Genomic DNA, 22,862 nt, shown 5'->3' with positions numbered 1-22,862 from the left:
CAATAAAACACATTTAGAGCGCTGCTGGGCGGGGGAAGTAGGCTAAAAACTGAGCATAGGAGTGAAACTCAGGCATGATCTAATACAACATATGTTCTGACATTAAAGAGCAGCATTTGTTAAATTTTATGAATACCAGAATGTCGGAATGAACATTTTCGGCAAAATATTCATTTTAAATTGATTTCAAGCACGTTTTAATTGCGGAACCACAACGCAGAACATTTGCCCCCATGCCAATTCCTTTGTAACACACTTAAGGGCTGAAGTTCAAAGATGTGTAAATGAAAGAAAAAAATCAAATCAAATTAAAAAAAAAGAGTGCTTTTGCTTTTTTCCGTATCATCGCCAACTCAGTAATTACTCTGCTACACATTACCGTTGGGCATGTATTCATATTCTGTTTCTTTGTCCTGATACTCAATAAGTACCGTTGTTGTTTTTCTTTCCAAAATCAACCGATGTCATCTGTGCTTAAAACAGAAAGTCCACAGCAGTGTCTTTACTCACATTTCTCTTGAGTAAAAACATCTCTGATTTGCTCTCCAGCGAGCAACAAGACCGCTTTTTCTTCAAACTCGGCTTCAGTCAGATGAATGTAAACGAAAAGCAGCGGGTGTCAAACGTGACCTCTCACAGCATCACTTCTCTCCACGTGGACTTGTCTTCCCTTCTTAAGGTCTGCTCTCTTAAGGAGCTTCAAGAGGCGCACATCGTGAAAGTCTGCCATGTTTGCATTAGGAAATGAAATATCAAAGGGGAACAAATGCTCAAACCACAAGTCATGAGAGGTTTAGTGTCTGTCTCAATCTCCAAGTACAACTTGATTCTCAGAGGACACTGGAAATAATGCTCTTTGATTCGATTTATGCACAATCTTACAAAAACATAGTATTCACCTACATTTTACATCCTCTTTGGTTCAATATAGAAATAATTAATAGGTGGTGATTTCAAAAGAAGTCAGAGAACGCAGCACTCATGAGAGCTCATCTGGTCTCAGCTGCACTCTTAAGAGGTGTGTAAAATTGCATAATCACAGATGAGCTGTAATTATTGTCGGTTTGTGGAAATTGCTCTTGGCCATGTTGTTAATCCTGACGAATGTGGTGTCAGCATCATTCATTTTTTTGTGCTTTCATTGATGAAAGGATGTATTTGCTTTATATTACTGCGGTCTCACAGAGCTAAGTGTCCTCATTAGGGTTTGCGAAATGCTGTTCTTGTAATGAGAGAGCCAGGGAAACATCCAACGACCCCCCCAGTTAGAGTTATCTGCTAAAACTCTGCTCCCATGTAGGTTTCCCTCTGTTTGCACTGCCCCTTAGAAGACGTTTACCCTTTCATTACTGTTAAAACAACTTGAATTTATTCTGATTTGTTTCTTTTCTTTTTCCTGAAATCTACAAAAGGGTTCAATCAAACTACCACATTAAAAGGGAGCGTGTGGTTTTGGGTTCAGTTGGATGACATCTGTTTCATATTAACGCCTAAAGCCTGAACATCATCACAATTTATGTTTCAGATTTTCCCATTTCCCAAAACCAAACCAGTGTCAGAAAAGAGGAAGTGACAAAACCTCCACATCTACTAAGAGCAACTCTGAGCTAAAAGTTACAACTGTTCCTTTATTTCTCTTTGAAAAAAAAAGTCTCCACATGAGAAAAGTTGACTGTTGAATAAGTCGTAGCTGTAAACACTTAAAGACATTATGATAGTTGAGAATAACTGGTGTGTTTGATCACGGTGTGTTTGAAATCAGATAGATAGATACCGGTAGATACAGTATGTGTTTATTGTCCCTTGTTGTGCAGCAAAAGACACACATAGCAATTTGACAAACATAGCATAAAAATAGGGACACAGAACAGTAACACAGACACGGTGCATCCACTTATACATGGTACAGCTGGGGTGCTATTTTCTTGCAATATTTAAAAGTTTAATGGCTTGGGGTATAAAGGACTTGTTTGACCTGTTTTTGGCGAACAAGGGAGGGCAATAACGCTGAGATGATGGCAACAGTTTAAAACTGGAGGTAAGTGGGTGCCTTCATCAGCCTCAGTGGCCTTTGCCTTGTATGTTACCCGTCTCTGTATGCTCTCAAGGCTGGGTAGGTGGTTCCTAACAGTTTAATGGCTGTTGTTACTGTCCTCCGAACAGACCTCTTTTGTGCCTCAGAGGCATTCCCAAACCAGCAGATGATGCAGAAAGTTAAAACACTTTCAATACAAGCACAATAAAACATGTGGACCATTTTTCCATTAACATTAAAAGACAACAGTTTCTTTAAAAAGTACAGTCTCTTTATATTCAGCGGTACATGTTCTATGAAACATTAGAAATAAATGTGCGGTTTATACCAGATTGTATGAAAACGTGCAAACAGCTTCCTGCTACAGTCAACACAGTAAAAAGTAAACCACAGTTCCAGTTATACGTGGAAGTTGTAATTCCTGATTTCCACGTTGGAAGTTTAAACTGGAATGACCGCTGAAGTCGGAATTCTGACTTGGCAAGTTGGAGAAACTTCACTTATCCTGACTTGAGAGCATAACATGGCTGCTACTTGCATCTTATTTTAGAGTTTAACAGTAATGTATTATTTTATTGGCATTAAGTCAGACTTGCACATAGTTCTGTTCATTTTTTAATAAGTGGACGTGATGCTGTGCTGTTTGTATGCGTTAAATACCTCATAGTGCTCACTAGGGCTGGGCGATATGGACCAAAAGTCATATCTCGATATTTTCTAGCTGAATGGCGATACTCGATATATATCGATATTTTTTCTGTGCCATAATTGGGGTTTCCCCCAAAGCATTATAGCATAGCATCTCTGTTAGCTTCATTTTTTTCTGAGGCAAACCCTTAAAAAAACAGTCAGTTTTTACAAAGCCTCGTGCCAAATGTCACACAGGTTCCTTTATTAACAGAGGTCTGCACAATATCAAAATGTATAAAACAAATGAAATAAAAATAAACTGCCTGCATATATAGAATAAAAATGCTTCTTGAATAAAATAAAAAAAATATCCCTTTCCTGCATAACAATTAAATTAAAATACACTGTGCAATTAATACAATGTAGACAGTAACAGGCAGACTTAACTGAGGTTGACAGTTGTGCAAATAACAAAAATATGTGCTAATCTCAAATAAAACATTCAAGTCAATTTGTCACAAAATAAGCTATATCAAAATCATAAAAAAAAAATTTTTTTTTATTTATTTTTTTAGATAATCGATATAAACGATATTGTCTTGTACCATATCGCATTTGAAAATATATCGATATATATTAAAATCTCGATATATCGCCCAGCCCTAGTGCTCATAGTGCATTAGTAGTGTGAACAAGCAACAAAAGGAAACACGAGGGGAAGCTCAACCAACAGAATGACAGCAGAGTAACTGGGAAGGACAGAAAGGCAGGGCGATAAACAGACAGAGGAACAGGCCAGAGAATCGGGGAAGACAAGGAGACGCAGGTGCCAATAATCAGAGAGGACAACAGAGGCAGACAGGGAGGGAAGTAACTGAACATTGAACAGACTTAAAAAGAAAGAAACAAAACATAACCCATTAACTCAACAGTGAAACAGCTAAAGTTTTTAAGTAAAGGATACGTGAAAAAACTACAGAAAAAGCAAATTATGACAATGGTACTTGTATAGAGACACGGGCCGCTGGTTGTATCGGTCAATCGATGGTTCAATGAACAGTAAAAAGGTTGATTATAATGCATAGACTATCTTGAGAGGTTTATGGGGTTGTTTTGATGCTGTAAATATCATGGATCTGACCTGACCCCAGCTGGGACCCAAAAGTGGAGCATTACAGTTTTTTGTTTAGTTTTTTTGAAACCCAAGAGATGAGTGTTTGATGCCTAAAAAGACAGCAGGGTTTCAACTCCCCGGTTTCCTCCTCGGAGCGTGGAGTCACTACGAGCAGATGAGGCGGGCGCTGCTGCCTGTCTCTTCCATTCTCTTCAAGCCCGGCATAAGGTCATTTCATATGAACTGCTTTCCCTGCAGGCTACAGCGCCCAACTGATATGTAAGTGAGAATATTACCCAGTAGCTGGCTGGTGAGTTGTTTGTTCAAAACAACCACAAGGGAAAAAGAAAAAAAAAATAGCAACCTCAAACTATAATGAGAATTACAAACTATTGTTAAAGCACGTGATGACACATAGTGATTTTCTTCTTGATTTAAGTAGTATTTACAGTGGCTTTTCTCATAACAATATGACACACATGTGCTCATAAAAAGGCCTGGTAAGCTGATTAAAGTACAGTCGCAGTAAATCCTGTAATTTTAATTATAGCCTTACAAACCAACGGATGCCAGCTGCCTCACTTCACTGCAGTCGTCACCATTTAGATCCGTTTACTCTGTAGTGGGAATATTGTGCTCGGAAACAGAAATATCTGCATCCCGCAAGCCATCCTTTAAGTGTCATCCAAATTAATTTCTTTCAAACTGTGGCTGGGGACAATCACAGAACCTGGCTCAATGAGCAAGAGACGAATCATCGACTGTTCATCTTTGTGTTTCATGGATATCTGTCATATCTGTGTGTGTGTGCGGTGGAGGAATTACAAGGCAGCGTGTGCCCATAATCGTTTGCAGAGGCCTTTCTTTACATTAATTGCTTCTTAGCTTGAACGTGTTTCACAGTCATTTTGCTGTGAATGAGTATTTGATGTTTTTCCTAATTTTTCTGATGAATTGTAGAGTTTGTTAGCTGTGAAGCGAGGAGGCTTCTCACACAAATACTTAGAGTCCAAGTTAGGTGTGTGAGATTAACTCATTTGGGGAGAAAGAGACTGCAGTGGATGGAAAACACGTTAAAAAGGAAAAGTTCCACATTAAATCAACTCTGGATCCACTATTGGGTAGCAAGGGGTGCAAACTTTCTTCCAGCCAAATGGGGCGAATGGAGCTACGTCACAATAAATTACTATTCGAAACAGATTTTCCAGTGTCTGACAAGACTGGAAAATCTCATTTCACTTACGTGACAATGTGGTTATGGTCCCGGACAACCCCGGGTAATTTTAACTTTGTATGGGTACAAAAAGTGTATAAAAAAAATAGAACATCTGACAAGTTGAGATGAAATAAATGTTGCAAAAATCTTGATTCAGTTTTTAAAATGCAATTGTAGTACGTTTTGGACTACAAACAGTGCAATTTTCATATTTTCTCTCATTTTCATCCCTACCTTGAACAATGTCCTTGTGCAGTACAATCAGTACAGTACAACATGTTTTGATTGAAATTCAGTCCAGGTAAAAATCCGTTCTTGCAATCCTTTTTTTTTTTTATTATTATATTTTTGATATAGATTTTCCCTGAAATTATCTCCCCATGTACTGTGTAGCTGAGTCAGTATTCTTGTGAATTTCCCTCTTTAAATAATAATAGAATTAAATAATAATATAGATAATTGTGACATTTTCAAGGTCTGATTTTTTTCAGACTTGCATACTGATGTACATAACTAAGAATTAAAATGGCAAGCTTGCAGAATGTTTTTTATTGATCAGACGTTCCCACGTTGGTTGCAGGTGAAGTCCAGGTCATCCAGATCAGATTTTCTTGTGTGCGAGAGAGAGCAGATGAAATTATTAAAAAATGAATTTGAAGTGTGTCTCAATAAAGCAGTCGGAGATAAAATATCTTCTCAGTAAGAGAGCTGAGACACACCGAAATTAAACAAACGTATGACTTCCATGACTAATTTTACTCACTTTAACAAAGTTAATTTTGTCCATGGTTTTACAATTTTACAACTGATTCTTTTTGTCGGACAAGAATATTTAGGTTTTTCAAATACCTGACATGTTTCAGCGATTCCTTTCGCCTTCATCAGAGTCACAAGATATTGTGTGTGACCCACCATTTATCAGCTGATGTTAAAAGGAGGCGTGACCCACCTGTCAGATTTGACAGGTGACTTAAGCCCTCTGCTGTCCGTTCACCCTAGAAAGGCCATATAAAAACTTTGGCCCCCCCGATGTAGGCGGTGACATTTAAGTCACTTTTACAACACTGTCTAAGATTTATTTCGTTTGGTCTTTTCATCGGTCAATCTACTTTTTTCTTTCACCGTTGCTAATGTGTGACACTGCGCTCTTGCCACAGCAGAAGATCCTGAAACTTCATAAAAAATATGCAAATATTCCTTCAAATGAAAGTGGAGCTGATATTTTGACTTGAATTAAAGTCTTTTCTGCTGCTTTCTAGACAAAAAGTCAAAGAGTTTTGTACTTTTATCAAAGGTGGAAAACATTTACAATTTACATCTGAAATATTGAACAAGTTTAATATTTATTGATGCAGGGAAAAAAAAGTTTATGTTCCAAACATACCAAGTTACTTGGTATGTTTGGAACATTAACTTTTTTCCCCTCATATATGGAGCCCAGTCTCACCAAATAAAATGTGTGTATTTGTCTCCATATGAGTAATAGCGGTGTTAGAAATTGTGAGATCTTTTGTGTAGGGGCTTGTCCATGTGAAAAAACAGGAACTGTGACCAGCGAATAGTAAAAGTCCTATAAGCTCATAAGCTGTTGAGAAAATAAAGGAAATATGAATATGATCATCTGTCCGCCATTTAGCATTTAACTACATGCGCCCAGAGACAACTTGTGTTGTAATAGATGCTATATAAATAAAATTGAATTGAATTTGAGGAGAAAGTGTTGTAGACAGAATCCCAACAGAGCAAATAAATGTATTAAAAAGGAAACATTGTTTCTTATTCTTTTTTTTCCTAATGCTTCATATTAATTTGCTGCAGGATGAAAGAAATGGGTTTATAATGAAAATAGCCCGTCCACGTGCAGCTAAATGTGATTGCTTGTTCACTCAGGGAGTCCATGTTCAAGATGCGGCGTCTGATGGTGATCTCATTTAGGATGAGAGGCCAGATAGTCACAGAGCAGCGTCTCTGCGCTTCACTCTCTATTTGTCTCAGCTCGCTCACTCAATCAATCAAATAGATCTGCTGCGTTGGGCTGATGCTCGTGATGCACAGAAGCAGCAGAGAGTTTTTCATCTCTCCACTCGCTTCATTCTCACCTCAACACCTTTGTGCACCTCAGAATCCTGTGTCAGAAAGAAAACATTACATTCACTTGAGTCTGGAAGTAAACAGCGCTATGCAAAAGGTGTTTTGGCTTAATAGTCCAAAATCAGAAAAGAATAATGTAAGACTGAGTTAAATTCACTTAAAAAGTTTTGTATTGTGCAAAGAAGGATTTATTGTGTTTAACCTTGTCCAGAGGTGGTGTCAGTGTCTCCAAGCTCAGAGGAGTCAGGACCGGACCGTCTTACTGGAAAGATGCAATGTGTTCAGGAAAAAATAAAGAAATAGAAAATATCTGTTTGGAAAGAAAAGTGACACTTTGTGCTTTGGATCCCAGATGATCAAGACCTTTGTAGACTTAAATGATAGATGTGTTTGGTTCATTGTACGTGCTAAGGATAATTTACACCTGGATATCAAGTTTTGTGAACTTACTTTGTTAAGCCATGTGATACAGTGACTGCTAAAGATAAAAACTAAAATATTGAAATATTTATGTGTGTGTGTGTGTGTGTGTGTGTGTGTGTGTGTGTGTGTGTGTGTGTGTGTGTGTGTGTGTGTGTGTGTGTGTGTGTGTGTGTGTGTGTGTGTGTGTGTGTGTGTGTGTGTGTGTGTGTAACATTAGCCATCTGTCACCATCATGTCTGAGTTTAGCTGCTTACTTTAGTCATGGTGTCATGTCACATCGCTGCAATCAAAGACATTCCCTCCCAAACTGGATCTGAAGTGTCTGAGTCTCGTTTGAAGTGGCGCACCGCGCACAGCTTCATTGGACAGCAACACGCGCTGCTTTAGTGAGTGGTGACTTGAATACTGCTCCGCCATCCTAGTCAGCTCAGTGCTCACTCCATCTGCAGTTCAACTGCATCGCTTGACATTGTCAAGTAGGAGAAAGGAAAAAAAAAACTATCCATTCTCTGTAACTTTTAAATGATCCCACGCTGCCAGCTTGTTAAAACTCCTTTGTGAGATCCTACTGGGGCTTGACTGATTAATACTGGGGCATGTGCCCCTGTAAAAAGAGTCTCATGACGTTGATGGGTTCTCTTATGCTGTTTTGTGACATCTAATTGTCTTCTGATCCTTTCGTTAATCAGAGCCCTCGAAGGCTCTCAACCACTGCAATAAGATTGAAGACACTGTGTAGTCGATGCTAGGAATGGGTGATATTTTACCGTTCATGATATACCGTCAAAAAAATTCCCCACGGTAAGAATTTGTCATCTCACGGTAAAAATGATAAATTCCTGTTGATGATGTTTTTGTGTAAAGCTGATTTATGGTTCTGCGTTAAATCCACGCACAACGTACATGAAGGAAGGAAGGAAGGAAGGAAGGAAGGAAGGAAGGAAGGAAGGAAGGAAGGAAGGAAGGAAGGAAGGAAGGAAGGAAGGAAGGAAGGAAGGAAGGAAGGAAGGAAGGAAGGAAGGAAGGAAGGAAGGAAGGAAGGAAGGAAGGAAGGAAGGAAGGAAGGAAGGAAGGAAGGAAGGAAGGAAGGAAAGGGGAGAAGGAAGGGAGAAAACAAGGAAAGAAGGAAGGTAGGGAGAAAAGAAGGAAGGAAGGAAGGAAATTAGCCAGAAAGAAAGAAAGAAAGAAAGAAAGAAAGAAAGAAAGAAAGAAAGAAAGAAAGAAAGAAAGAAAGAAAGAAAGAAAGAAAGAAAGAAAGAAAGAAAGAAAGAAAGAAAGAAAGAAAGAAAGAAAGAAAGAAAGAAAGAAAGAAAGAAAGAAAGAAAGGATAAATTCCCGTTGATGAGGTTTTTGTGTAATAAACATGGCGGATCTGAGAGCGAGATAGATTTATAGTTAAAAAGATGGAGTTGAATTGGTATTTTTTTTATCGTCATTTTTATCGTTATCAGGATAAATGCCAGAAATTATCGTGATACATTTTTTAGTCCATACTGCCCATCCCTAGTCGATGGATACACGACAAAAACAGCCCTTCTAAAAGGAGTAAGGAGTCTAAAAGGCCTAATATTCCATACATTTTGTCAAAATATTTGTATTATAAGCAAATATATTTTTACGAATGGAGTAAAAGTTTTAGTGTATACACAACATTTGAACTGATGCTTTAAAGCTGGATGCCTTTTTGATTGTTTGTCTCAAAACCTGACTCCACTTGCTGCTTTTGCTCTGACACCCTTTGGAAATGTTTAAGCAGTTTTAACAAAATATTAAGCAGATGGTCGGATGAAACTGGCATCATAATTAAAAATCTGCTCCAAAATGACAGCGGTCCGTCTAAATGTTGGGTCTCCACTGTTTGAGTGCTTCAAGTTAGCATGATGACCCATGACAATAATTTCTGAAGCGATCCCTCTTTGGTTTTGTAATGAATATGCAACTACAGAGTAGGGCTGTTCGATTTTGCCCAAAAATAAAATCTCGATTTTTTTCTCTCAAAATCCGATTTTCGATTACGATTACGATTATTTTGTGAATTGACAAAAGGCAAAGAAATTATTTCAAATATGCTGTTTTTTTATTGAACATTTGCCCCAAAATGAATGAATAAAGTGCAAAACTCTGTAAAATAAGTTGAAAAAAAGTTTTAAAAAATATAATAAAATATAAAGTTTTATCTCTGAAAAAAAAATCAGCAAATCAGCACTTGCAAACATACAGTAAGTTATATTTCCAATAAAAAAAAAATAAATAAATAAAAAAAAAAAAAAGTGAAAAATCGATTTTACGAGTTTCACGTTTTAACATCGTTCTAATTACATAATCGCGATTACGATTTAAAATCGATTAATCGAACAGCCCTACTACAGAGTGAAACGTAAGACAGTAAATGTTTCTGCCCTCAGTGGCTACTTTCACACCTGATTCCTCATTGTTTTTGCACAGGCATTAACCATGCTTTAAAAAAAAAAATGTGCATAGTAATCGAAAAAAAAAAGTTGTTTAATGAACTACTGTTAAAATAAAACGTGTGCAGTAAGTATATATATTTCATACTATGGTCCTGTGTCTGGTTACCGTGGCGACGCATGCAGGTGCTGGTTCATACAGCACATCTCAACTCTCTGGTGTGTTTTTGGTCTAGTTGTAATGAGTGACTCACATTGAAAAAAGGATGTTCCTGATTCATGGATTGAGCAGAAGCGCTACATAACCTCGCTGAGGGGGGGCTGAGATGCCACGCCCTCAGACAGCGCCAATGACCAACCTGCTGTTGTTCCACTGTTTCTATGGTAACCGTGCTGGGGGTGCTGCTGAGCTCTGAAGCGAAGTGATGATATATACCGGGTGGGGGGAGGGGTTAGGAAGGAGGAGCAGGTGCTGGGTGGGAGAGAGGAGGCAACACCATAGGAAAAGGGATGCCGGGGAAGAAGGAAGAAAAAGGGGAGGGGGGTGTCTGGAGGAGGGCTGTTGTTGAAACAGCGGGAACACGGGGAGCCCAAGTGTACATGTCTGTCGGCTTTGTCAGTGTGGGGCTCCGGCTGCGGTGGAAGACGACGTGTGGGGAAACAGACACAACTGGCATCAAACGCCTGGTGATGCCTTTAGAGTGCTTTACATGCTCTGCGTGGCTCAAAGACATACCTGCAGCAGGGGTGCACCCTTCCAGACACACTGTGTGCTGCTTTTTGATGACCAGCAAAAAGGTTGTCTGAAGGTTAAGGCTTAAATTATCACACAAAACGATTGGAGTTCAGCTCCCCTGGTGCTACAGCTCACCTTCATTTGTCTTTCATTTGAGACATGTACATTTACAAATGCTTACAAGAGCACAAAAGAAAAAAGGAAAGCTCTCCCCAGTGATAGTTTTCCACTTTCATTTTTTTCCCCTCCTGTGAACCACTTTGTAACATGTAACATACACTTAATTAATTAAAAAGTGGTAAGATTATTATTTGAGAAGACCATAATTGTAGTACTCAACCAAAAAAATACTTTTTAGATGCCATTTTTGATTCTGTGGAGCTGTGCAAAGGAGTGCACAGATGCTTCCTCCATAAGCATGAAGAGATACAGTATTTACCAGGGGATACAGAAGGAGATTAAAAAAAAGATTTCAAACATAAAAGTATACTACCTTCAGTATACCGGTATTAACTTATAGACACATCACACAAAGCATAATCATTGTAAAGCTCTGTGTTAAGGTTTTGGAAGAGGATGGAGAACAAAAAAATATTAAATAAATGAAAAAGAAATGCTCAGAGATGGTTGTTACTATTGAGAAACCTTCTCCTATTGGCCAACGTAAAGTGAACTGAAGGGACATAGGAACTTGTGGAGTTCAGAAGTGTGTGAAAGGATCTCACCATGCGTTCTAGGCGGTTTCGGCGGCGTTGGGGCCATCTGTGGCTGCATCTGTGACGAGTGTGTCATGGATTCTGGTATAATCTAACATGAGCCTGTCTGAACCAGCAAGGGTCCCTGCTCCTCTTAGTGCAGCAACTGATGGGAAATCATTATGGACCCTGGCAAACGGCCAGTGTGTCGTTACCATGGCAACCGCAACAGCTCCATCCATCTTGGCAGTGACAATGTTTGAGAAACGGACTGCTTTCGAAACTCTCACTCGCAGTAATGGTTTCCCTGATTGGTGCTATGCATAAATGAATGAGAGTGAATCAAGACTGTGATTTAGTCCATGGCGGTTTTGTGTCTCTCCATTCCTGTCTAGAGTGTGGAGTCATCAACACCTTCACAGTTGTCTTGCTAATGTAAGATGGGGAGTTTTGATGGTAAACAATGGGTTTCAAAGTGTATTTATATACAGTGTTTGTTCTCACGTTTGACAATATAAGAAAAGAAGAAGAAATGTGATTTGAAGGTGGAAAAAACACCAAACAAAACTACAGCACAAAGAGCAGCTGAAGTAAAATTTACCTTTACATCACTTACTTTTCACAGCATTGCAGTGCAGTAGGGTTGTGTATTCTAACCCACACTGTAAAGATTTGAAATGTCAGGATTTACAAATAAAACCAACATGATTTGAGTGTTGTGTAACAAATGAACAGAATGTGGTGATTTGTAAATCTCATAAAGCCATTTATTAATTAATAATAGAATATGGAAAACAAGACAAGTGTTTGAATGGTTCGGTTTGGTGCAACGTTTAGCATCTCTTCTCACAAGCGCTCCATATGTCTGTGGACTGAGCAGAGTTTGGGAATGTGGTCCCAATCTGTTCTGGTACAGGATGGAAGCCACTCAATAATCCCAAGTCATGGTTGTCTTGTTTTTCTATTCACGATTCTCAAAATGTTTATAGTTGTTGGCAGGCCAGTTCAGTTCAGTTCAGTTCAGTTCCTCGGCCTTCTGCTACAAAGGCATGCTATTGATCTGTCTCTGTCTGGACATTTCTATGATATCTGATTTATTTTTGTGACATAGTAAACTGATAGTTTGCAGAAAAGAATAAAAAAACATTGATTTCTTCTTTGCAACAGTACAATCAAAATATACAATTTCTTTAATTTATGTTAATAGAGCATTTATTGATAGCGTTTGATAGCACTACACATAAACCAATTATATCAGAAAAAAAGAATCAAAATATCAATGATATAGATGATAATGCAATGGCAAAACCCATGACCAGAGTGACATCCAGAATTAGATAAGTGAGGAAAGGCAGTAAGAATTATTCAGTATGCCTTACGCTTAGATGTAAAAGAAGTCGCTGACGCAGCCCACCGCATTTCCTCCAGCGGGGTATAATCAGAGCCTTAGGGCCGTTATCTCCAAAGCTCAGTCTCTTAGTCTTCAGCAGAAAGTCTGGAACTGATAGAAGAGCTTGTTTAAGAATCTCAAAGTATGAGCAGTGTTGTACGAGGATACTGAGTAATGATAGCGTCTTGTAGTAGAAAAGAGGAATAAAAACAAGATGGAGTCTGAAGTGAACAGGATGCCACTTGAAAGCTGCAGCGATGTGTTCAGACCTGGTCATCATAGTGAAGAGTCTGACATCTGATATGTTTCTGAAAGCTTACTATCAAACAAGACACCAATATGAGGAAGTTTAATATGTTCAAACTGGTACAAAAATGAATTTAACAGCTTAGATTACTGGAGCCAGAATTCCTCCTCAGATTGCGATATGTTCAGAAAGGAAATTTCTTGGATGTCTTATTTCTAACATTCTGTTAATCACATCTGAAGATAATTCAGTACACTGCAGTCACATTATATCCAGCAATGTTGTCAGTTTAAGCTGGTAAATAGAGAATAGAAGTGGTCCCGCACATGACCCCTGCTGTATACCATCACTAATGTTACTGAATAAAGAGACAAAGGTCAAAAACGTCGCACAGATATTCGTTCCATAAGACAGGATTTAAAACAATGTATGTTCCCACCCTTTTTTTAAAAGCTTGATTCATAAAAACAGACATAAATGGATAAAACGTGTGCATACCTACTGTGACACCCCACAGCACATGTTTCAGAGTGACTTATTTCATTTGAAAGTTGATTTCATGCCTGAACCACATTTGCATGTTTTGCAGGCAGAGCTGTTGGTTTACAAGATGGATGTTATGAATTTATTTAAAGAAGAAAAAAAACCCCTTATTCATAATTTACAGAAAGTGAAAATGAAAAGTTGAAAAATAAAATGTAGTGTTTAAAACTAACATGTCAAATGGTTGTGGGCTGCACTGAACAAACTTCTGGATAAAAAAGACCCTTTTCAGATCAATCCAATCACAAGTGACAAACACTAATGCAACGTCTGAACACATATCTGAACACAAAAGCTTGCTGTGATGGATTCAGAGACCACCTAATAAACTATATCTCCCGAGATATGCCTCGGTATTCCAACTGATGCCTGTGGCTTTTAAACAGGACATACAGTATTTAGTGTTTGCAAGTGAACATTATGGTGCATGTTTATTTGCATATAGAGGGAATGCGATTTCTGGTCACAAAAGACTCATTTGGAGACATTTTACACACATTGTCACACCATCCACCGTTCACAACACTTTTTCATCTTGGTGAAACTTTTATGCAGTTTCATGAAATGTACTGAGACTCTATACTCATATGTAGTTATATAGACATTATTTCCGTATTGCTTTTGGGGTCAGGGCGTGTCCCCAGTGTCGCACACCGTGGGCATGTCGCCAGACCATCACAGATGGACAACAATGCTTGTTTTCACATGCACTCCTTCGGACGATTCAGAATCACCAGTCAACCTAACATGCACATTTCTGGACTGTGAGGACAAGCAGTAGTGCACAAAAATGGGGAGAACAGACAAACGGCACACAGAAAATGCACCAGCTGATACTTTCTAGCTGTGAATTTGTACTGTTAATCACCACAATGCTGCCCAAAACATGACCTCAAACATTAATTGTGCCAAATTGGCAATTATGACAGAAGTCTGGGCAGGCCAACAGCGATAAGGCTCAGTAATTCACTGCCAGAAGGCAAACTGTACCCTTATAAATGTGAACTATGGAGACATAAGAGGTAGAAACAGAGAAGCAAACCAAAGAAATATCAACTTGTCTTAAAAAAGGAAACATTTTTTAAAGAAAATTCAACCAACTCTCTTTTTCCATGGTTGGTTAAAAACAGTAAAGCAGAAACAGCCAGACGTCTCTCTTTGCAAGAGCTTATCCTGGGACGGGGGGGCCACCAGAACAGCTGGGAGATGCATGTCTGCCACTGTGTCCTGAACCGGTCCCACAGCTCCTCTCCCAGTCAGTCGTTCCCAACAGATTCAGGGAGCGGTATCTGGGAAACAGCTCTATTTTAAGATTTCACTCAACAACCGCGCGCTAAAGTAAAACATGCGTAACTTATCTGACGGATCACAATCTGGGACGAAAATAATGTGAATGCCATGTCAAATTATATAGCGTAACCTAGATTTAGCATCCATAACAAATATTTACTTGAATAGTAAAACAACTTTTTTCATTGTACTCAAGCGTGTAGTTTTGTGCATGGCTGGTATTTGCTCCAGCAGCTACACACAAATAGCTCGCTGGGCTTCTCCCATCTGAGGATTTATCTGGCTCACATTTATTTTTTCTGTCTTGAAGCAGTTTGGGCTATACCTCTGACTGCAAGACTTTTATATCTAGAAAGGATTTGTTCGCTGTTATATTTTTATATGCTTTTCTCGTTGTCGTCCTCAAATGGCATCTCTTCCAGCCACTCTGGCTAGACGACACACACTGAATGTGTGAATACATTGCTGGACTATCAGAGCACTGCAGCCTTTCATGACTTTTACAGCATGGTTTCCTCTGATCTCGTCACATGACAATCAAAAAGCTCACTTTTATGTCACTTTGGCCTTGTCAGTGATGTGTGTGTGTTCTTGTGGAACTGCATGAGTAACAAACATGGAAAATCTTAGAAAAAGTTAGACTTCTGAAAATTCGATTTAGTCATTCCTGCTTCCTCTTTCACCTTATCTGTCAAGCTTGTTTCCCACAGGCTGTGTGTTATTTAATCCACTATGTGAACATCCTGCCCTGCTGATTGACTCTTCTCATAGAAAGGTGTCTTTAAACGTGATCTCACTCTAAACTAAGACTCATTCTTGTTCCTGAACAAATGCCTCATTTTTACCATGTATCAGTGATTGAGTTGTCTCAAAAATGTTTTGCCTGTGCCAAGAGTCCAAAAATAATAGTCTACTGGATCCAGTTGTTCAAATCTTAAATTTCCTTTGTAGATGAACAAAATCTGTTCATGAAAAGACTCAGAGGAAACAAATAGCATTGCCGAGTAGGGGTGGGCAAATATATTGATACGGCAATATATCGCGATACATAGTCTCCTGATACGATATCGATATTCAATGTATGTATCGCGATATATTGTCGTATCAATATTTTTGCCCACCCCTAGCTGCACTTTATTTTGTTATTTCAGTGTGGGTGAGACACTGCATTTTATTTTTGTCATTTTAAGTCAGGGGTAAGTAGCTGTACTGTATTTTTGTGATTTCAATTTCAGTGTGGGTGAGACACTGCATTTTATTTGGAGTATTTTGTATCTAAGAATAATGCACACACTGCACTTTTCATTGTGTTTCAGTGTGTTTTTTCATGCAAATATGTTGCATAATTAAAATGGAAAGTTTGAATTACATTGTTTTGACTCAGTCTGTCCAATGCATTATCACTATCATCTGATGTACATATATACAACTTGGATTTTAAGATGTGCAATGCATTTTTAAATTTTTCAGTGAACTATGTAGAATATCGCGATATATCGGGATATATCGCATAATCGTGATATTGCAATTTGTATCGTGTCGTGGCTCAAGTATCGTGATGTGTATCGTATCGTGAGGTCCTTCCCAATACCCACCCCTATTGCCGAGCAGGTAGAGTAAAGTGTTTTGTTATAGAAGTAGGTTGATCAGTCCAAACATAGTCAATCCATTGATTGAAGGGATTGATATGTAGGGAAATGGCGCAGCAAATAACTTCTGGGCCACGAGCACCGCTAAGACAGCTAACGCTGGGAGCTGAGAGAGTGGAGTTTAAATGCTGAGGAGGGTAATCAGTCACAGTTGTGGATAATCAGGCACAGGAGAACCCAGCCAGGCAATCAGGAGCGATGCAGCAGGAGGAGCTGGAGCTGCTGGAAGAGGAGAACAGAGTGAAGACAACAAGAAAATGAGGCACAATATGGATGACATTACAGAACGCAAAACACGCCATAAGTCAGATATAAAATGCCACATAAAATGTGTGTACCCCTCCATAAACACACACACACACACACCTCTTTCATGTGTTTAGTAAATTTCCAACTCATCTAAAATGGAAGTTTACTAATTCTACTTAAGAGCATCTCATCTCTTCTAATTTTGTTTACAGGGTACAAATTTAATCCCATATTAAGAGTTTCAAGCATCTTTTAAACTTGTATGCTGTGAATGTCTCTGGGCAATTACACTGACAGTTGTCTCAGAGCAATTAATTATCATGGTCAGTGCATCCTAAAAAAAACAAAACAAAAAAGTGTGTCTAAAGGCCTCCAATGTAATCGTTTAGTTTCCTTGATGCTCCCGTTTGGGTTGCCTGCTGCCTGAGGTTTTTTTTTTAGTTTTTGTCTTTTTAATTGAGCTTACTGCACATCAATCATATATAAAAAGAATTTCAATTTTTATGTCACTTTTGACTTAGTGAAAGGAAATATGTTAGTGATGCTGCTAATTACTGAGTGTTAATCCTCTTCTGGGATCAGTCAGGATGTGTCTCCAGTGACAGTCAGCGGTACTATCCCACGGCTCCTGCTCTCAGATAATTTCCCAGCTCCAAAGACAAACACGCACAGTCCTTCACACATGCACACATGGGCGTGCAGGTATGCATTAGTTCCAGAGGAGGGCTGGGAAGGACATCATAAAACAAAGACAGAAAGAGCTGCTCTATATTTCCATTGCAGCCATCTGTGATTGTGTTTTGTCTGCACGAGTGATTGCAACCTTGATATCTGCAATAATGTGATGTGAGTGATCGAAAATTGTGACTAGTGTTTTCAAACCTTCTTCTGCCCTCTTACATTATAGCACAATAGAGCTTCATACTGCCACATCTGTGCAATAGGAATCATAATGTGAGACAAAAATAACCTGACACAGACCCTCAGCTGTGATATTTGTGCCAATATTGCTCAGGATATAATATTATCACATAAAACAGATTCATGCCCTGTGCTTGATTTGGACAAAGAGACATGCAGTTGCATTTTAACAATTATTTTCATACATGTGTGTAAATAGTCTGGTTTCTTGCAACAATTACAAATAAAAGAATCCCTCCATTGTTATTCCAGCTCACAAATATGACATTTGTTTCCATTATGTCTTGATTAATGCAAGATGGCGAGGGTAAGGCATATGGAAATCTCTGAGAACTGAAGAAGTGTGCAGAAAGTGCATTATAACCGGAGCTCAGTTCGACCTTAATTGTGCATTTTGCAGAGCCATCACCCTTTGCTGCCAGGAGCGTGGCCAATCAGAGAGCAAGCGAGGTTTGTGAGAGTGACACAACATCTCTGGACTCCTTGTCGCAGTACCTGGCACCAGTAAAGAGAGGGCGAATACCTGCAATAGCACAAGCCTCGGTCTCCTGATGCAGTTTTTGCCTCCAGCGTCCAGAGCAGACAAAGCAGATACACCGTTAGTGCAGAGAGAGAGATAGAGAATACAGAGACACTGTCTATTGAATGTGGAATTTCAAAACCACAGCCACATTTCTTTGTTGTGGGCGTTCTTTGAATGTTTTAATTAACTCCACAGCTTGCCATCTCCATACTGCTTTCTGAATTTTGATTTCAATATCCTAAATGTAGCATACATTAGCAAAAGGAATACTGTCAGTCGTCTTTCTTCACAGATATTTGAGAGAAAGAGATGATACAAAAAAGAAAATTCAGCTCTTTTGCTGAGTTGCCACTGAAATTCATTATTTTAAGTAAATTGTGAGAGATGAAAAACAGAGTCTATAAAGCTAACTAGACAGTAGTCAGGCTCGGTTTCTAGAACAGCTGCAGATTGTCTTTGAACGTTTGCAATGCCAGACAGTAACAAGGTAATTGTTCCCAGTGGATGCTCGGATTTACAGACATCTAAGCGTCGCTGCAGGCTTGACCTCAACTGTAAATACGTGGAAAGTTCATGCAGAAACAACTTAAAAAGACGTCAGCAACAAAACAATACTCCAGAAAAGCCTCCAAACTAAAATGAGAAGATTTTTTAACTAAATTAGCAAAATGACATTCTAATCTTCAGTTTCTGGAGTTTTCAAAACAATTAGTTTAATATTAGTAACAGAAGTCCAGTATATTCATTATTTTGCATTTAGTATTTCGCAGCTGGTGTGATGCCATAATGAAATATGACTGTTCTAAGGGTGTTTTAGAATTTGTCCTGTGATAGTGAGCAGGAAATACACATATGGACTGTGATGCAGAGAGAAATTAAAAATGGAAAGATGGCAAATTTTAAAGGGAGAAGGTGAACTCCAAGAGTGGAGAATAGGGAAGGGGAGAGCATGATTTGTTGAAATGGGGCGAGCATGTTGGGCGAAGAAGCGTGAAAGGCAGAGGGAGACCATGGAAAATGAAAGCCCGAGGCTCTGGCTACCCTTTGTTCACGCACATTTTCATGATACGCAAATTCACACCTCCGGTAGCACACACTTGAAAAACACAATCTCATGTCCCCACTCAGGTGTACACAGAAAACCAGTGGTGGTTTTTCCAAACTCTCACTCTTACAAAATGTAATCAGTTATGTAAAAACTGTGGCTTTTAACTGGACTGAAATGTGAAAGACATTGATTGAAATCAAACAGGCATATCAGTAACAGACATGGGTTTTTTTTTTACAGTCACTGGAACTGTTAGATTTGAAGCATTTATTTATTTAAATAAATGTGAAATAAAAGTGAAGACAAGTTTAAGAGAATTGTTGTTGATTCTTCACAAAAAAATAACAGTTTTTATATCTTTATGTTTGAAGCCTGAAATGTGGCAAAAGGTCACAAAGTTCAAGGAGGCAAGGCACTGTAATTATCTAGAATCTGGTAACATTTACATTATTCAACACTTTCTGCATAACACCGGTCTGAGCTGCTGTGGTCACATTAATTCACTGACTTTCATTTCAAATTTCAGTTCCAAATTTAATTTCCATGAGGTCGAGGTCTGAATTTAACTCTGCCATGGCAACACTTCGCATCCCTTTATGTTTTTACAGGCATCCCATTGCAGATTTGTTGGTTTTCTTTGCTCTGTTGCATGACCCTGTGTCAGCCAAGTTTTAGCTGTAGTGAGAGGTACATGACCTCGCAGCGGACTGGAAGACTTTAAAATTACAGAGATGGTCATGGGTGACTCAGAGTGCAAGGTGCTCAGCCCCCTGGCTGTAAAACAAGCCCAGATCATGAGTTGATCTCAGGTGTTTGGCCAAACTCAAGCATATCAGCGGAAACATGGTGAAGCATCTCTACTAGTCCAAAGAGGTCTGGTTTGTTCAGCTGCAGCTTTGCAAACCTAAGCTGTTCAGCCATGCTCCTTTCTCTGGTAGCCCTTCCAAACAAGCTGCGCATGTTCAGTTATGTTTTTACGGGTATTGTCATGAACTTAAACATACAACATGCTAACCGAGGTCTGTAGAGTCTGAGAAGGTCCGTCTGCAATTTCCCTGCACAGCCTGACCTTGGAGTGAACTTCCAGGGAGTCCCCTCGTGGAAGATTAGCAACTGTCTTGAATCTTTTCCATTTGTAAATAATCTTCTCTGATATGTGCAACCAGGGGTGTATTTTCCTTTCCACATGACTGCCTATTCGATAGGATTACATTTGTACCAAATGAAGCGGTTTTGTAATATATCTGCACTTTCAACAGCCTTGCCATCAGATGATGTGAGGGGGTTCAGGCGACTTCCCCAACTCTGTGACCGAATTGTGTTGTTGCGATGTTCTGTACATAAACGCACCTCCCCAGTTCTGTCCTGTCATGAGAGGACAGAACTGTCATGAGAGGACAGAACTATGGAGTCTTCTTGTTCACTGGCCTCAATAAGGCTCATGCAGGCAGTAATCTTTAATCCACCACCGTAATTTGCACCTCATCACGTCTCAAATTCTTTAAAGCCAAGATATCCCAAAGACACTGTGGCAGCCTTTGCAGGCCATTTCAATAACTGGCAGCAGTTTGCAATTTCCTGTATGGGATTATGTATGGAGTTGGTCACACATAAGCTGAGCACATTACAATTTTTATGACGCATCACACTCATGCTCACCTTCTATTATTAGTTACCTGATGCCATAGGTCCTTTTCCTCTCTCTGCAAAAGGGAAGATAATTATATGTGTGTGCATTCAAAAACATGCAAGAAAAAGAAAGAAAGAAAAATACATTTACACTATATCATGGGTGTCAAATCTAATGGCAAATAGGAACAAAACCACTCCCACCTGTTTTGTGGATTACTCAGCTGATCATGTAGATAGAAGAAGATGATTCATAATTGTGACTTCTGCTAACATTTATTTTAAATTGTCAGATATGATGCACACAAACTTCTCAGCCAGATCTTAGGTTCTTAATCATTGCAGGAATTCATTTTGACCAGCAGGAGTGATTATCAAACCTAAGAAAATAAGACCAAGACTGGATGAAGAGCATCTCCCCAGGACCAATGATATGTTAATTGAATATGTGTAGTTTCACTCACCTTTCAACATCATCCATTTACAGCCTGTGTTTTGGGTGTCCTCTCTCGCAGGTTCTGCTCTCTGGTCTCATCGGAGTGGTGTCATGGAAGAGGCCCCTCTCTCTTGTGGTGAGTGCACTCTGAACGCCCACACTCTGCTGCTAATCTCGCAACTCTGAACAAAGAAATAACATGTGAGAGGGAGTCTTGTATTGGGATGATGGGGACATGGTGTTCTTTCTTGTAGCAGAGTATGCACGACACATCACATCTAAAATCAGTTTTAATGAACACCAAGTGTAAGAAGTAACAGCATCTAAAGTCAGAGTAATGAGATTAAGTGATAGTTTATGTCCACTATATCACAACATGTAGAACCAGTCCGTTATTTCAAGTCACCAATAAAAACCAGTCATATGTCTTGCAGTCTCTCCATCTCTCTATCATTCCTTTGTACTAATCAGTGTGATAAAGTGAGTTTCATCTTCTTGCTGGTTACAGTTGCAGTTTCACAGCTATAGCAAGTATAGCTGCCACTACATGCACTTAAGAGTTTGAGGTACATTCAGTTGTACTAAAATCCGTTCTGTTCTGTTTTCTGTTCTGCATACACAGACACAAAAAATGGTACAGACATTTGTGATTTAAGGTCACAAACACATAGCATATACTTCTATATGGATGGAAACTTTGATATTGTCATGCGAGTTGAACTGTCTGAGCCTAAATGTCATGATAATGAGACTTGCATATACATTTCCTAAGTCAAGGCAAACAGCTTTACTGGAGACAATTGTTTGTCCAGCAATATTATACATAACTCCCAAATTAAATTTTATAAAAATCGTTTTGAGATGTGGAGCAACAGCCAGGAAAAAGCCATTACATGTTGGTGATTATCCAGGTAATTTCCTTAAAACCCAGTGATAAATAGAGAATTGCACAACGTGGTCTATACCACACCAGCTGATGACACTTCACAGCCTGCTTTACTGGCTCCAAACCAACTAATGGGGGAAAAAAAGCTTGATTTGTATTCAACATTTTACATTTTCTCTGTAGCACAAACAAGCACTGCTTTGATTTGTACGAGTTGCAGATTTTCATGTTTTCTATTCATAGCCTCCTTGCGAGTGTAATTCATCTTTGAGTGCATGAAAACCTTACTGTAGACTGCGATCTGTTTCGAATATGAACCTATTAGTGCTGATGACTAACTTATGTTAACACGAAATGAGGCAGAATCATAATTTGAAAAATAGAGATTTTTTGCACAAACTTTGGTAAGGGATACTTCTTTTTTTTTTGCAGATATAATTTTTTAAATTACTAGTTTATCTCTTTCTTCCTTGGGGTTAATTGTATTCATGAACCTGGAATTAAAAAAGGATTTGACCATTTTCTGTGCCTCACTTATTATTATCACGCCTGTTTTTAAGTAATTTTATTGAAATGTTTTGCGTTTTGTACTTGTTTCAAACTCTCAAACATCTACCACATCTAAACTGGGAGACCGCTTGACAGGTAATATTTTGCAGCGTAGACAGGTAATTTCACAAGTCGTTCATAAAGAATCTAATAT

The 22,862-nt window shown here is 38.9% G+C and overlaps 1 protein-coding gene across 3 annotated transcripts in view; it reads left to right on the top strand.

Annotated features, from left to right (window-relative positions):
- Positions 1 to 22,862, top strand: part of fam189a1 (family with sequence similarity 189 member A1) — a 118,510-nt gene that overhangs the window by 27,028 nt on the left and 68,620 nt on the right. For 2 of the 3 annotated variants that reach the window (XM_061742373.1, XM_061742364.1), the window contains exon 2: positions 21,353 to 21,409. In XM_061742373.1, the coding sequence (XP_061598357.1) occupies positions 21,353 to 21,409 (57 nt within the window). Of the gene's footprint in view, positions 1 to 21,352; positions 21,410 to 22,862 lie in introns of those variants that run through there. The other variant, XM_061742381.1, reaches the window with a different exon arrangement.

This window comes from Cololabis saira, chromosome 2 (genome assembly GCF_033807715.1).
Source record: "Cololabis saira isolate AMF1-May2022 chromosome 2, fColSai1.1, whole genome shotgun sequence".
Lineage (NCBI taxonomy): Eukaryota > Metazoa > Chordata > Actinopteri > Beloniformes > Belonidae > Cololabis > Cololabis saira.
The sequence above is the reverse complement of the archived record's forward strand: the minus strand, read 5'-3'. Positions and strand labels throughout refer to the sequence as shown.